This window comes from Triturus cristatus, chromosome 3_2, assembly GCF_964204655.1.
Source record: "Triturus cristatus chromosome 3_2, aTriCri1.1, whole genome shotgun sequence".
Lineage (NCBI taxonomy): Eukaryota > Metazoa > Chordata > Amphibia > Caudata > Salamandridae > Triturus > Triturus cristatus.
The window spans coordinates 1,212,955,489-1,212,972,784 of record NC_140584.1 but is presented as its reverse complement, the minus strand read 5'-3'; the positions used below and the strand labels follow the sequence as shown (position 1 = coordinate 1,212,972,784).

Genomic DNA, 17,296 nt, shown 5'->3' with positions numbered 1-17,296 from the left:
CAGGAGGGTAGACAACCTTACTGTGATGATTTATTAGTAATTCGACGAGATATATTTTCTCAAAGAATATTTTACAATTCGTGATGTTACCATGGGAGAATGGTAAAAAACAGAACACTTCCAGAAGTGCTCATAAGGAACGTACCCACAGTGTCTGCTATGGAATGAAGTGTCAGTTGGAGATTTAGGGAGTTGAGGTTGACATCATACCAAGTTTACATAGAAGGGCTTGCTATTTGATTCAGTTCAGCCCAGGGTGTGTCATCATTCAAAACCCTTGAGAGTAGTCCCACTTGAAAACCCAAACGTAATCAGCTAATAAAATGAAATGTAAGTTGGAGATTTTGGGGCGTTGAAGTAGACATCATACCGAATTTGCCTAGAAGGGCTAGCTATTTAAATTCAGTTCAGCCCAAGGTATGTCATCATTCAAACCCCTTGAGTGTGACCCCAACTTGAACACCCAGCATTGTTCTTTCCTAAACAGGGCTTCTTTTGTGATGGTAGGGAAGGCCTCTAGAATAGTCAAGTTTAGGTCATTAGGCGTGTGATTATGTTCCGCAAAGTGTGAACACATTTTGGTATTGGTTTTTTTACACCGTACATTACTTCTGTGTTCAGTAAGTCTGGTTTTAACTGGGCGTGTGGTCATCCCAATGTATTGTAAGGGGCAAGGACACGTAATGAGGTAAATACAGTTACGTGTATTACAGTTCGTGTGTTTTCTCTGGGTCCAGCTCCAGTTGCTAGTGAGTTGCACTGTTTTTGTAGCTCGGGTTAGTGGGCAAACCACGCATTGACCACAAGGGTAATGTCCACTAACCGGAGGTAGGTTCCATAGGGTGGTAGGAGCTGCAGGGTCTGTTTTTTTGGGTCTAGTGTTAATGAGGAGATCCTTGAGGTTGGATGTGCGTTTAAAAGCAAATCTCGTTTTTTGTAGGGACAATTCACCCGAGTCTAGTATTCGCCAGTGTTTATTGATGTTCCTTTTTAACAAATTAGATTCTGTGGTAAAAGTGGTCACACATGTGATAAGGTCTGATTCAGGTTTAGTCTGTGATTCAAGAAGAGTCGATCTGTTAGTGTTGCGTGCTCGTTTTTGTGCGTTGCTAATGATGCGAGCAGGATATTCTCTCTGAGCTAGATTGACACTAAGTTCAGATGCTTGTTGTTTGTAGTTTTCTATCTGGCTGCAGTTCCTGCGAATACACAGGAACCGCCCATAAGGAAGATTGTCCTTAAGTGCCTTGGGATGAAAACTGTTGTATTGTAGGGGACAATGGCTGTCAGTTGGTTTTTTATAAGTGATAGTCTCCAGGTTGCCCATGTTGTTAATAATAGTCAGGTCAAGGAATGGTAGTTCCTGTTCGGAACAGTTGGCAGTGAATTTTAAAAAAGGGTTTTTCCTATAGCGAAGTGAGAGCATGTTGTGCTGGGCTTGTCTACCTCTACACAGCTAAGAGAAGGGGGGAAAGAAAATTGGGGGGCATACCCAATAATGTAGATGTGGTACTGGTCAATACACAGAGCTTTTCTCCTCAAATTCCGTGTCTATTTGGTGTCATTTAGCACCCCATGGCGGAAAGCAACTCCATTATTGAGACCTTCGCAGCTATAATTCTGCATGTTCTTGGGTCAGAACAATGCAACCCCTGGTTTTGAAGAAGTTGAAGCACTTGATATTGATGTGTTACAAGTGTGAATATAACCATCTCTGATTTGTCCCCAATAAACAGAGGCAACCCAAAGTTGGTGAAGAACCTTCATATTTAATTAAAACAAATTAGTGTTCGCATAATTGCGTTACATTCACATTTCATCCTTCGTTACACGATGGCTAGCTTATTTCCTTGAAACATTCCGGTTACCACAACACTGCCTCGCTTGCTACCTGCAGCTTGAAATTTCAGCCCCACACAGGGCCGGTGTGAAGGACAGACCATTTCTGCATGGAGCACTGTTCACTGAGTCTGCCATGGGTGAGTCGGCTCCCCTTCTCCAACCTTGAATAGGATCAGATCCATAATTTGTCTAGAAGTCCATGCATGCCAGTTATAGTCCATCTGGTCAGTGGTGCCCAATGTACATAGGTGAACCTATTGTAATAGGGAGAGGCTGAGGTACTGTGTGTGTCCATTGACTAAGCACGATTTGCTTAGAAAGGCATTTCCTGGATTGGCCTCCCTTTAACCACCATAATTTCTCCACTTCTGACCTCACATCTGCACCAGCTAAACTAAATGGAAATCCCCTCTGATCAGATAGTTTTAATCTAATGTTGCTGAAGGATACCTCATACTCCTTGGATTGATCTGAGACTTGCACTACATTTGCACTCCCAAACTCTCAGCTAATGGGGATTGACATGGATGTGGTGGGAATGCCGTCACACTACATTGAATACTCAACACCACATCCATGGGAACACAGGGACCAATTTCTTATATGACCAGTGAACAGAGTGGACCCACAGACAACCCTGCTTGAAATGTTGTTACATCCTGCCCTCCACTATAGCCTTGCCTCTGCCTAGCAGTACCAATGACTACCTCTTTCTTATCGGAGACAAAATCCCCTTCTACTCCTGAGGACATTTCTCTATCTTCTAATCTCTCTGCCAAAGGCTCTCGTCCTAAGAATCATCCAGAAAACATGCAGGACCGTGTCTACTTAGTAAACGTTAAACACAGAAATACATGTAAAACAGATAATACTGTATTTTCTGGCTGTCCAAAAGGCCATCTACTATAAATAACTGGTAAATTGGACAGCAAATTTTGGAGGCAGTTAAATGGTCAGAGAATTTAGACGTGAATTTAGTGCTATTTTGCAGATGGACAGAAAATAGTTTTTTTTAACCCCAGCAACACATTTAATTTAAAATGGAGCAGTGTTCTTATTAACATTTGAAATTAAATTGAACAAATGAGGAGTTCATCAAAATTAGAAATTGCAGGTAATGCAACAATGAGCTCAAAGATGTATCTGCGAACGCATTTCTCCAAGATTAAAAACGCAAGACAATAAATATTTCTAAATTATTTTCAAATCAGTTGGTTCTCTTGAACCATTAGATACTTAAATACTAGAGTTTATCATTGGTTATGCTCCTGATGTTCTCCGACAGGTAGTGTATTATACAGTATGATTTGGAATGCTTATAATGCTAAGAATAAGTTACATTAAGTTTTTCATAACATTCTTATCAGCTAGACTAAGGGCCTAATTTAGAGACTGGCGGACGTGTACTGTGTCACGTGACAGAGATTCTGTTTGCCTTATTACAAGTACCTACAGGTTAGAATGCACTTGTACTAAAGCAGACTGGATACATGTCATGTTTGCGACTGAGTAATTCATCCGCCAAACTAATTCAGGCTCTAAATTCTGCGCTCAGAATTACAAATATGTGCGTTGCTGCTATCTTTTGGAACAGTTTGAAAAATAAACATCATAGAAGATTTACAGGACTATGGTAGACAGATAAAATATTGGTGGGTATTAAGTGAACACAATTGAACCCAGATAAACCAACATTTATTCCAAACAGATATCATAACTAAAATGGATAGTCAGAAAAAAGAATGTTAGAAGTAAATACATTATAAGCCCACTTTAATGAGTTGTGGGATTACATCTGACACTTTTTATATATAATTAGATGTTTGCTCATGGGTTAGCTTCTAATTGAAGCCACATTCCTTTATATGCCCTAATGAATCCGGACACATTTTCGAAAGTGAAAGAACAATCATAGATAAACATGGTCATTACATTGCACCTAAAATACAATATGAAGGTGAGTGGGTAGGCAAAGTGACCAGACTTTTGATAGATAAATTGCCCATATCGCTTATAAGTAACACTTGTGCATAACTCTTTACACTCTGGGCATGGTAATACAAGGTGACAAAAGTGAGGCCCAGAGCACGCTTTGCACACTGGGTGAGATCACTCAAAACCAATATTTCTAGGGAGAAATGCTACAAATACATTTACAGCACTCTGTTATTGAACCTTGCCAATATATCATATATGCAGTGCCAATCATGACAGAGAATGTTATTACTCTTGCACACTGCTCTCTATGCTAAAAAGGTGTTTTAGAGGATGCATTTACCACTACTAATTGAACACAATTATGAAGCGTCCCATGCACAGGCATTTTGCTGATTGCATTTCAGTAATGGCTAGTAACTGGGGATACTTTGATTTATCATCTAATGGTGGTTATTAAAGTGTGACAACCCCCTCATTGGTGTTAACAAATAGAGGCAATGGGCTTTTACACCTAGATAACTGATGGCAATGTGTTTCAACTGTTACATGGACCACAATCTCATCCTACTCATTAATGAGCATTCTACAGATTTGACAGGTTATAGGTTGTATTTTCAGTTTTTATATTTATTGTTTTTATTTGCATTAGTGTTTCATACCACATTCCAGTTCTCTATGGGTCGGCAAGATATTTTGGATTCTATTGTTTTTATTAGAATTACAGCTTTGCCACAAGCAGGGTACGTTGTTGAGAGGTGCAGTGGCTTTTCCTGAATGCTACATAATCATTGTACTGTCCATCAGGAGAGGTGCGGAATGAAGTACTCATTAGGGACAGAGACTTGTAAGAGCTTAGCCATAATTGTGTGTGTTTTCACAGTACTCCGGTCTGTGTGTCTTGTCTCTTGGAAAATATGATGACTATGTTTAGCAAAGCTCTTCTCACACTCCGTGCATTCCTCTGGTTGCTCCCTGTTAGGTGTTCTGTGATCTTTGAGATGATTAGTGATCTGTACTAAGGTGTCTTCGCAGGCATTGCACTGGCCCTCTCTTTTTGTCCAATGTGATTTCTGGCAATCAGTGAAATAACCTTGTACACCATTGGTCTCTTTCTTAGGATGCTGGTATTGTCCAGGAGTCATGGATGCTGCCTCTGTGTGCATTCTCTGATGGCCAATAAGACGCCTCTTCTGGGTAAAGCTTTTCTTACATTTAACGCAGTGATAGGACTTTGCTTTGAAACAAACATTTTCTGTGTGCACTGCCTGATGGCTTATAAGATATTGCTTTCGAGTATAGCTTTTTCCACATGTAGTACAAACAAATGGTTTCTCTCCCGAATGCATCATCTGGTGTCTTTTAAAATTTCCCTTGTGAGTGAAGCTTTTGTCGCATTCTGTACAATGAAATACTATTTCATGACAATTGCTTTTCAGGTGTATTTTAAGTCGTCCCTTTGTATGAAATCGTTTCTCGCAATCGTTACATTTCCACGGTCCCATGATTGAATGTGCTTTCTGGTGATCAATTAGTTGTCTCCGTGTTCGGAATCTTTTCTCACATTCAGTACATTGATGTAGTTTTGGAGACTTATGTCTAAGTACATGTCTCAAGAAACTTGCCTTGATGCTGTAGGATTTATTGCATTCAGAACATGCATATTGCTCTGTAGCTGGATGTGTTCTCTGATCTATTAGAACTTTAGGATTACCTAGAATGTGTTCACGTTCTATTGTTAAAACTGGATGTAAACTCAAACACACTGAGTTACTAAAATCACTCTGGCCTGGAAAAGTCTCATCTCCTTTAAGCTTTGTATTACTCTCTGACCACATTGCCCTTAGACCACCAGTGTCCTTGTGTTTGAGACCATTCAATTTTACTGTTCCTGACAAAGCTCTAAATTGAACGCCTTCTCTGTATATTTTTCAAAGGTTGCACCATTTTCCAGGCTCGTTGTTTCAGTACCTGCAAGACCAAAAGAAGAATTAAATCAAAAACTTTTTGACCAAACAGTGTATAAAGTAATTAATTACTACATGGAAACGCTACTATCAACAAACACCAGGGTATCAGCACAAATAGAAGTAACTAGAACACTGTGTGGGCTTCAAAGAAATGGCTTTTGGGAGATTCAAGGGGAACTCTGCTTATATTAAGATGAATCAATTATTATGGAAAGTGTGGCAGAGCAGGAGCACTACTGAGAAAACCACGTGGGCACTGTAGTTTAGGTGGCATGGTTAGAAATTTCTCAATGGCAAACCTCTGCATAGCTATGCTGTAAAGTGGAAAGAACACAATTATGTAAAGCCTTGTACATGAGCAAAACACATTTTTATAACCAAAAAGTATTGCTTTTAAGGCAAAAAAAACACTACACAAAACACACCGATCCTCTCCTCAAGCAGAGCACATTTGCCCCACATCCTTATACCTTTAGGGTGGAAGCTCACACATTTCAATATGAAGCTGGTGCATTTTGATAGCACCACCCTTGCTCCATGATGGTCTAGATTGCTGGCTTTAGGGATGCACCGATTACATCACTGTGTGTAGGGGACACTTTAGACTAATTTGTAGTCTGTGCCCTCAAAAAACTATTTTAAACCCACTTGAGGTACAGTAACGTATTGAGGAACATTGGCATTAGCATATAAACAACTGTTATATAGGGGGCATCCCTTCTAAAGCAGGAGGTATAAAATCACCTGCATAATTACTACACTATCTGACTCTTGTAATTTACAACTATTTCCATGAGTACTCTGAAATAATCTCCAAAGTGAATGTTTCACTAAAGATAGTTTATGCTAAAAGGACAGTACAAGTTTAACTCTATGTGGACGAATGGCAAGAAGCCGGAAACTATATTCACTAATATACTGCAGAACCAATGATATAATAAGAATGTTCACAACAAACGCACATCGCATGAAAAGTGGCTGACCTTCAAATCAATCTAAACATAACACCCCCCTTCAATAATCAGAAATTACGCAACAAATATTACCACAACCACACATTACACCTCCTCAGTTCCATTAAACTTACTGTAGTGGCTCTCAGAACTTTCAAAACTTCTTCGCTGCCAAGGAGTATTCATTATTAATCATAAGCACTGAATTGTAGAGCCCATGTGTGCAATTTTTTTTTTTTACAAATCATAACATATATTTATTTACAAATTCCGTTACTTCTCAATTAAAAAAGCAGCACTTGTTCTCAAAGTTTTATTATTGTTACTTCATGCTCGCGTCTGGAACGTGTTTTGGACAATTTCCACGTCATTGATCACACAGTGTTGCAACGCCATTACTGGGCTTACAATATCATATAATTTATATACTGTGAGAACATAATACACCGCGCTGGTATGTTCGGCTCATAAACAGTGAAAAAGTATATAGATAAATACACAATCATACAGAGAATTGATTTCTCTTCCTTTTGATTTATCCTAAATTGTCACCATATTTCATCTATTAAAACTGGGCTTTTATCTACAATTTACTAGACTACACCAGTCCAGCCTAAGTCAGCATAGTAGATTGGCAATCACAAACAGTGTTCAAGCACCAGTTCTTGTATCACCAAGGGTCATAATACCGTGAAAATTATTTCATTTGAGCAACCATCCTGCCTTTGTGGCTATCTTGATCATTTAAGACTTAGAAGCAAACCAATTCTTTGTCTTTTCACACAGAGAATTTAATGGTGACAACCAAACAAATCATAAAACCAAAATTAAATAACAAAGGAACACATGGTTGTACTTCCATAAGAATGTTCACAGTATAATGACCACTGGTAACACAAGATGGTTGAACTGGTGCTTGAACTCTATTGGTGATTAATAATCTACTATGCCCTTATGGGCTGGAGTGTTGTAGTTTGGTAAAATAGTATTATGGAACATTAGCTATTAATATAATAGCTAAAATCCCAGTTTTAATAGATGATAGATGGTGACAATTTCGGATAAATCAAAAGGCAGAGAAAATCAAGCGTGTGAGTGTATACACACAAATACACACACGTTGCCACTAATTATGAATTGAAAACGCCTGCATGATGTAGTATGTTCACCGTTTTATGAATTACATATTTTAAGCCCAGAAATGGTGCAGCAGCGCTGTGCGTCAAGACTGTGGAAACCAGCCGATATACGTTAGAGACACGAGGATACAATGACCAGCCAGACATGCAAACCACAGGCGGCTTCAAGCTCATCAAGAAACCTTTTTGGATGTGCATCCTGAAGTAACCATCAACACTGAACACTCTGGAATCCCATTTGCCACTTCCACACCAGTTGAAGTCACCTTCCTTCTAATCTGTTGATCTCCTTCCACAACACCATCTCGCACCAAACGTCTTGAACCAGTCAGTGCCTCCACACGATCAGTTAACTATCACTCCATCAGGGCAATAGAATGAATATGCTAAACAAAGACGAGAGAGGAGTGAACAAAGTAGGCTTGCGCGTTTTCACAAAATTCTATAAATAAACACCAAGAAGGAGCTAAATGGTCTCAAACAACTAGCCTCTAATCAGTCATGGAAGTAGTTACCCTTACACAAAAGAAAATCTGATTTTTAAAAGAACCCTCACCCACCAACCTAGTTGGTGGCATGCTTCATCATTGGGTTCCCACCGAGGTGGCCAATTGCCTCCTATGTGTGCTCTGGCGCCTGACTACAGCGGAGCTTGAATTTCTTGGAGTGAATAGGTGAGTGTAGTGAGCGTGGACCTTAAAACTACCTCCAGGATACTAAATCAAATTGAGAGATGCATTTTTATTAAAGAGATCCTGGGGCATGGTTAAAAACAATGATGGGTGTGAAGGAGGAGAAATTATCTCACATCTCAAAGAACTGGTTACGGAGGCTTAGCTTTATTCTTTTTCCAGTACCCCTGGGCCCCGACTCTGCCTATTCCTTACATTTATATTTTAAATTTACTGCTGTAGTGTGAAAATGCATTTCATGAAAAGGAATATAAAAAAGGGTTGCCAATAGAAAAAATGCCAGCCTTGTATGTTTAAAGAGCCTGCAAAGACCTTGCTTTGATACTAAATAGGGTCTTAAATAAGGAAGTATGTGTTCATTTGTAATTTGACTTTCTGTCTGTTCCTTTTATTTTCAGTCATGAAACATTCAGGCAGCCCTAGAACACATTTAAAAGTGCTTTATGTTTGCTTCTCGGAGTACGCACAGATAAGTTCTGAAAATAGGGCTTTAGGTGACTGTTTATTTTTGTACCGTCTGCAACATCAAAATAATGAACTGGCAACCCTAATCATAAGACTGGAAGTTTGCTGCAGGATCAGCACATTATTTGTTTCCGTCACCCACGATTCCCTGATTAATTCCATAATAGCAATAGTTTAACTTGAATCTGAAACCCTATGCCCCGTCAATAACATGCTGATTAACTTGCAGTGTCTGGGAATTCACCCTGCATTCAGACAACTCACTCCTCATTCTCACCCTTCACTTTCACGCTCACCCTGCACTCACAGCGCATAGTTATGGTTTTCCCGCATTTGCCACATAATCTATCGTCTGCTGCATAATTTGCAGGTTAAAAAATGCAGCAACAAATGTTACCTCACAGTGGAAGGCCCTTTCTAAAGGTTGACTGGTCACTTTTCTGTTGCTTATTGCTATGTATTGGGTGTTAATGTGGTACTTATGAGGGGCAATAAAGGCCAAGACAATGTTAACAAGTGTAAAAATAGCAAAATAGTGCAGTAATGCTATCACAAAATATGCAGCATAATTCGCCTTTGCTTGCTGCAGAATTTAGTCAACCATGCTGCATAATTTGGCCTTCTCCTGCCGCATGATTCCAATGGCCCTGTTTCTAGTGCTATGAGGTCCCAGCCTGTGGCAGAAAGCACTGTGAATATGTCATTATTTTAAAACAGTATTTACATACTCTAAGCTAGGCTGCTGCAAAAGGATGCAGTGATTGAGATAAAACAAGTTCTTACAAAACATACTTTTAGTAATAAGTAATCAAACTGTATCTAATGCAGACATTTTTGTAAGTGTCTCCACTAGTCCAGATCCCAGCTGATAACACCCTTACATCTCAAAAAGAATAGATCTTTGCCACCATGAAGCTTTAAGCAGAGCAACTGGAATTATTCAGCAGAAGAGGACAACATTATGCAGCAGGTTTGACTAAATTATTCAGCAAGAAAAGGTAAATTATGCGGCACAATGCGCCACATTTTGCGGTTAGCATTACTTCATTATTTTGTCATTTTAACTCACGGTAACGCTGTCAGGGGAAATACTTCACCTCATTAGCACCAGTGTAGCACCCAAATACAGCAGTAAGCAACTACAAGATTACCAGTCAATCTTTGCAAAGGGCCTTCCACTGCTCCCGAACACTTTGTCACGCTTTAAGTAACTTTTGTTCCGTTTGAGCTAGAATCAAGATTTTTTTTTTATCTGCAGATTAAGTAGCAAATGCAGTAAACTGATAATTATGTGGAAAACTCTACTGCTGCTGCAGAAACTCATAATTCCATGGTTTCTTTTATAACTTTCTGCACAACCACCCACACTTTGATTTCAGGTAGAGGCATCTCAAAGTCAGTATTAACCATTCAGGGGCAGTTTTTTTTGTGAAAGCTGGGTCCATGGGGTGACAGGTAGAAGGCCAGCAGGGTTGCATTCAGATGCAGAGACCTAATCCTCTCGATCCTTGGGGCCTCACAGTAATAGTCCAGGAGACAGAGGAAAGGAGCGCGATTCATAGATATTGTCAAAGAGAAGGCCCAGAATAGGGAGCAATGTATGCGGACTCATTTTTATGTTTAGAAATGGCCAGAGACCCCTTCCTCAGAGAGATACCCCAAAGAAGGGGACAATGCAAGTGTTTTTTTTTTTAAAAAGGACATTCATTAGTGAAGCTGGTACTGCTGCCAAGTGTGTAAGTGGCCACTGCTGGTTATCATAAAGGAGCAGATGCAGCAGGACTGGGGCCCAGGGATTTGGGGGGCCCACTGCATCACAATTATGACTGTCTACCTTTAAAAAAAAAAAGGGGGCATCAGAGCTTATTGTCCTTTCAAGCATTAGGACAGAGGTGATGATCCATCCTGGAGGGGAAGAGGTAAAAAAGGCAAAGTAGATAGTCTGATACTCAGGACTGCAGTTATCATTAGTGCAGCAGGTATAGCTGCATTGGAGTCAAAGAGTGTGAGGGGCTCACAACACCCCAATTATGTGGAGCAGTTTGTTTGGGATATCAGTATTTGTTTGATGCTTTTGCTGTTTTATAAGTCTCATATTTCGTGCAATTCATAAGCTATAGAAAAAATATTCCTGAAATCATCTCATAAACCAGAGATCTTCAATCTGTGGGGCGCGCCCCCCTGGGGGGGCGCAACGCCATCTCAGGGGTGGCGCGCACTCCTCTCTAATCTTTCCCTACGATCCCATGCTTTTGTTTTGCTAACTCTCCCAGGGGGGGTTAATTCATAGAGCTGAAACGCTTCAGCTGCAGTGGGAGGCAAGGGGTCTCCTCTGCTAAAACCGAAAGCAAAGGAACAGACAGTCCTGTTCCTTTCCTGTTCAATATCACAGCAGAGGAGACCCCTTGCCTCCCACTGCAGCTGAAGCATTTCAGGTCTATGAATTAACCCCCTCCTGGGAGAGTTAGCTCTTACGAGAAAGGAGACAAAGTTCCCAGGGATGTTTTAAGGCATGGGTGAGGTGGGCTCTGGCCCAGGGCCCCAGCCTTTTAAAGCGGGGGGAGGGGGTGCTGAAAGAGCCAGCTCGGTTCTACAAAGTCTTGCCCTCATGACCTTGACATTTTTTTTAAACACAATGTTGTAAATAGCGTTTTTCTATCATTCATTTTTAATGTGTAAGAAGAGTCTATTACAGACATTTTGCAGCCAAATGTTGTTTATGCGTCATGTAACATCCATATAAAAAGTTATTTTAGATCAATACAGGACCTCGCATATGAGAAATGGGAGGGTGTGACAGAGATTATTTGCAGTAATATTAGTGAAGTGCTGTTGTGTTACATACTGAAAACACACATCACTATCCCTGAATATCATATGTACACACATTTAGTATTTGACCAAAGAAGGCATGAAAGAGCTGAGACTGGATCATAAAATCAAAGCTGGTCCGAACAGGGGCCCCCAAAATCCTTAAAACATCCCTGAAAGTTTATTTTAAAATTACACAGGCAGGCGCGCAAAATGCAAGCCAGCCATGTGGTGTTTAGACAGCCTGCAAATTGCTTGTCTTGACACTAAACATGGTAATAAATAAAGTAGTATGTGAAGTACTCGGGTGGGGCTGTGTGTGTGCCCTTGAAGGGAAGCTGCCACACAAGCGGGGGGGCGGGAGAGGTGACAAAGAATGACAAGAGAACAGCAGGGTGTGAGTCGGGTAAGGGGACAGAGGGCAGTAGGGAGAGACAGAAAGAGACATAGACTAACAGAGACAGGGTCAGGCAGATAGAGGCAGAGACAGACAGAGAGGCAAAGAGACAGACGGCGAGGGAGAGGGAGGGTGACAGAGAGAGAGGAAGACGGAGACGGAGGAGGGAGGAAGACGGAGGGAGAGAAACGGAGGAGGGAGGGAGAGAAACGGAGGAGGGAGAGAGGGGAGAGAGAGAGAGAGAGAGAGACACACAAATGGTTGTGTAAGGCGGAAAGTCTTAATTTACAAAAGTAGACGCTCAATTTTTGAACAGCAAAATATCGATCAAACACCTTGATACGTGATTCCTGCTCTCTCTCCGATTCAGACTTAAGACTTTCCGCCTTACACAACCATTTGAAGCTATCGTACAGATTTTTATTAAGAAATCTGATAGCCATCATTATATTGGACCTCCTCATCTTCAATATTGAATCACTGGCTCTCTAGACACATTTATACCTTCTGCGACCGACGAAGATTAATTCTGATATTTTGGATGTCCTGATGTGGGATTTGCTGTCTATTTCTTATTTACCAATCATCAAATAAAAAGCCTATACTTGACTTGCTGTCATTTTGAGCCCTGAAGAAGTTCCGTTAAAATTTGTCTTTAAAGGAACGAAACGCGTTGGCTGTTGTTGTGTTTTTATCAGCTATGAAATAAAAGTCAAACAGAAAAACACTTTGGACTCTCTATTTTATGTTCAGTGCACCTCCATTTGTTGTGAGTAGTTCTGCAAGATTGCTAGAAATGTTAACCAGAAATTAACTTACAGATTCTCCAGTATATATCTGTCTGAGTAAAAAGCCTTGCTGTTGGCAATAGAAGTGGTTTGTCTCATTTAAGGATTAGTGATGAACACCTGCACGTGCCACTTTAGGGAACAATGGATCCAGCAGGCGTGTGTACTAAAGATTTTAAATCCAGTTAGAGGACCAATTTAAAGGATCTGTATATAGTTGGAGGTGCAATTAATTGGATTAGATCATTGTTGGTGGATAGCTGGCAAGTGTCCTGTTAGGTAAATTTACATCTTCATTCAAGTCTGTTACTTGGAGTGTTGCCTGGTGTCATCACTCTCACCACTTATGCGCAACCTCTATATGACACCTCTGGTTTGCTTTCCTTCTGTTTCTATGCGGACAATACAAACATACTGTTTAATGTTTGTATAGGGAACACATTCCAGCTAGGAGACATTCAGCCTCCTCACAATAAATGTGTTTGTGGCTGAATGTAAATAGACAAAGAGAATCCTGTCAACATAGACATTCTTTCAACTCAAAATATTTGTAGCTCCTGGGATGGAGGTTTATAGCCTAGTGCCATGGGTGATTGTTCAACCTCATCTGATGCAGTGAGGAATTTATGGGCTTTCACTGATAGGATCTTAAGTTTGGTTAATCAAATGTCTTCAATTTTAACAACTGTTTTATTCTTTGAGATTTCTCTGGAGAATCCTCTCCTTTTCTGTGATTTTTCCATTAGATCTTAGTGAAAAACACATCCATACACATGTCAATTTTCAATTCTACTTCTGAAATTCAGTTTATCTAGATTGTAGCATATTCAAACTGTGGCAGCCTACAATCTTTTTGGGTTAGAAAAGTATGACTCTCACTACGAGATGTGCCAGATTCCCTACTCTATCCTTAACTCGTTTTTTTCATCAAGTAAAATGTTTCTGTAGAGGCTAGATGTGATCATATTTCTTCAGACCCTGTATAAGACGTGTTGCAGCTTATAGGAGGGTTCTAGTGTGGAGTATGAAAAGCCAGGGAGCAGGGCGTAACCACCATCCAGGCATAAGAGTACAAGGGCTTGAACAGCAGTTATGAAGTTGTTTTCTGGGGAAAACCGTTTCACTTTCTTTAGAAGAGAAAACTGGTACCAACCTGCGATTGTTCTTTGTGCTGTTTTCAGTGAGAAACACCCCAAGTGGCTCCTTGCAGAGTTTGAAGATTGCAGGGGATCGTGTGGAACCCTAGGGGATTTGGACAGGATATGGATTTTTGGGGTAGTGGCGGCACCTAGGTCAACAAACTGGTATTGGTTAAAAAGAAAGTAAAAGAACCAGTGAAGGACATTAGCTGTAAATCAGATTCAAGATGTCATGGGTTGGGTGCTCGACCGTGTTGAAGTCAGCTGCCAAGAGGCAAAAGTCATCATCTGTGCTGAAGAGGGCCTGGTCTATGGTGTTTAAAGTAGTGGTATCCATGTTGCATGACCTGAAGCCAGACTAGTACTCTTGCAGGAGATGGTAAGCAGTGATGTGATCTGAGAGTACAACAAAGATTGTTATTTCAATGATAATGCTGATGAATAGTTGGTGAGTGGTGGGCTGGTAGCTGGTGAGGTCAAAAAGATCAAGAGCAGGTTTCTCTCGGAGTGGGACAATCTGGCCTAGACATTTTCGTGGGTGCCAGATCAAGTGCATGGTACTGCTGTTTTGCATGTTTTAGGAGTTAATAAGGATGGTGGTTGACTAAACTGTGTGCAATCAGTATTTTGAGGTTTGGAAGGCTGCAGGAAGACTGTAAGACTGTTGATGATAAACTCTGTGTACCTTACACAAGTGCTCCATGCTATTCCAGGGTGTAATGGCCCAGCTACTCCATTTATTCAAACAGGCCTCCTCGTTTGTTTTTGTTCCCCACTCTTTCAGTGCCTTTCAGTTATTCTCTCTCATTTTCGTTTGACAGATGTCATCACAACATTCAGCCATGGACATGTTTGGACAGGTCTCCTCCGGACATCTGCAGTGCAATGTGCGAATAAGCTTTAGGGACCAGCCTGAGGCTATTAGTGGACATGGAACATTACAGTTCCGATTCATCACTGGAGGGAAGCAGCACCTCACCCCTATACTATCGATGGGCATTCGATGTGCCTCTCAGAGTCCACAAGGAGGAGCAACCACCCGTAACCGAGAGGGAGCTCAGAGACCAGCCCAGGGAGCAGCGGCAGCACGGAGGGTGCACGGAGGGTGCACCGAGGCTGCAGGGGCCGGCCCAGTGAGCAGCGGCAGCACGGAGGGTGCAGGGACCGGTGCAGGGGCCGGCTCAGGGAGCAGCGGGAAACAGTGAGGGTGCACGGAGGCTGCAGCAGCGGACAGGGCCGGCCCAGGGAGCAGCGGGCAGCACGGAGGGTGCACCGAGGCTGCAGGGGCCGGCCCAGGGAGCAGCGGGCAGCAGTGAGGGTGCAGGGACCGGTGCAGGGGCCGGCTCAGGGAGCAGCGGGCAGCAGTGAGGGTGCACGGAGGCTGCAGCAGCGGACAGGGCCGGCCCAGGGCGCAGCGGGCAGCACGGAGGCTGCACCGAGGCTGGAGACCTGAGGTGCTGCTGCCAGGCACGGGCCCTGCACGCGCTGCTTCACCCCTCACATCCGCCCTAAGAACGCACCGTAGCTCCTAACGGCACCGGCGCTCCTGCGTCCTAACACCGGAGGGAGGGCACTTACCGTGCTGGGGCACTGCTGCAGCCACCGGGACAGGGAGCGGCACCGGGCAGCGAGGGCGCGGGACACGCGAGCCGGGAGGGGCGGGCCAGCCCTACTCACAGTGCCGACATGAGGGCGACGCTTCAGGCGCACTGCGCATGCTCCGGAGGCAGACGCGCGACAATGCGCATCCGGAGACACCTACAACACACTGCGCATGCTCCGGAGGCAGACGCAAGACAGTGCGCATTCTCAGGAGAGACGTAGTCAACACCATGTTCCGGAGACATATACAACACACTGCGCATGCTCCGCAGACTGGCGCGCGACAATGCGCATGTTCCGGAGACTGCAGCACCCTGCCCGTATTCTAAAGACAATTACAACACTGCGCACGCTCTGTATCCGTACTCACTATTGCGCATACTTCGAAGACGGGTACTGGAAATAAATAAATTTGCTAGGCTAGCATCGGTTCAAGAATTTTCAATTCTATTAGGGACACGGAGGCGAGGATTATGCTATCTCTCTCTTTACTGTAAAACAAACAGCAGCCAATAAGTATTTTTTTTATATTAAAACCATACATGCCAACATACATTTCAGAGGAGCAAAGTGGGAGATTTTTTTAGAAAAAATCGGGAAAATGGGGCCTTGAATCGGGTTACTGTCATGTATGGGCTTTGGAAGTGTGCTGCTGCAGGATCGGACATTTGAAACGCAAATGCACATGTTTTTCTTCATGGAGCGCAATGGCAGGAAGAGAGAGGGTGATGCAAGTGTTGTGCACTGGCCTGGCAGGTTGCTGGCAGTGCATACACCAACACTCTCACCCCCTCCCATCCCCCCCGTGTGTGGCAACCCGGGCTGAAACAGCGACCCCAGGTACTTCACAGGTCTTTTAAAGACCATTCGCTTGTTAACGAGGCTTTGTTGGTTTTTCACCCCTTCTAGAGCCTCCGCATCCCCACTCTGACTATTGCTGGAAGAATTAGCACGTTGCACAATACCAAGAAGCCCTGTCAGCTGAAACCCCGTGGAACCGGGTTTCTGGATGCTTGAATCGGGAGGCGGGAGACTAGCTTTGAAATCGGTAGTCTCCCGCCTGAATCGGGAGGGTTGGCATGTCTGATTAAAACTAACATTCCCAGAATGCTTAACGTGTGTTCCATAACAACCATAGAGACTAGCCCTATATATGAGTCTTGCCCCGTGAGCACTTCCTCTTTCTTTGCCCAACGAGCAGTGTCCAAACTTAAAGTGTCCATCATCCACAGATGATTTTTGGAAACAGAACATCAACTGGAACCGTGAAACAAATACATCCTTAGTAATCCTGGAGACAGTAGAACAAGTCGTCCATTAAGCTGCAAACGATAGATTATTTGCCTTTCTGGTCAGCACCTGAAATAGAAGTGAGAATCGTAATAACTGCCTTAACCTTTGTCACAGAGAGGGTGAACATGGCAATAACACTATAAATTGCAATGTGGGCGGGATAATCCTCGCCTCCGTGTCCTTAATAGAATTGAAAATTCTTGACGCGAATGCTAGCACATTTTTTATTCTATTACAGGACCGGAGGCTTCAGGTTATGCTAGTTTAACG

The 17,296-nt window shown here is 42.5% G+C and overlaps 1 protein-coding gene across 2 annotated transcripts; it reads right to left on the bottom strand.

The window, feature by feature from the left end:
* Positions 1-1,749: 1,749 nt before the first annotated feature.
* LOC146859473 (uncharacterized) lies at positions 1,750-15,846 on the bottom strand. 2 transcript variants are annotated; one of them, XR_014980127.1, is made up of 2 exons: positions 15,710-15,846; positions 1,750-5,748 (listed from the first exon to the last, which is right to left on the bottom strand). XR_014980127.1 is itself a non-coding variant. In XM_085650206.1 (2 exons), exon 2 carries the CDS (start codon positions 5,613-5,615, stop codon positions 4,581-4,583), a length of 1,035 nt encoding a protein of 344 aa, XP_085506332.1. In that variant the 5' UTR covers positions 5,616-5,748; positions 14,146-15,844; the 3' UTR covers positions 1,750-4,580. The 2 variants fall into 2 exon arrangements, 1 of the variants encoding a protein (XP_085506332.1); XM_085650206.1 differs by having other exon boundaries at positions 14,146-15,844.
* Positions 15,847-17,296: the final 1,450 nt, after the last annotated feature.

Bases quoted from the DNA above. Each gene is read 5' to 3' on its own strand.
- LOC146859473 (XM_085650206.1), bottom strand. From the start codon at position 5,615: ATGTGGTCAGAGAGTAATACAAAGCTTAAAGGAGATGAGACTTTTCCA.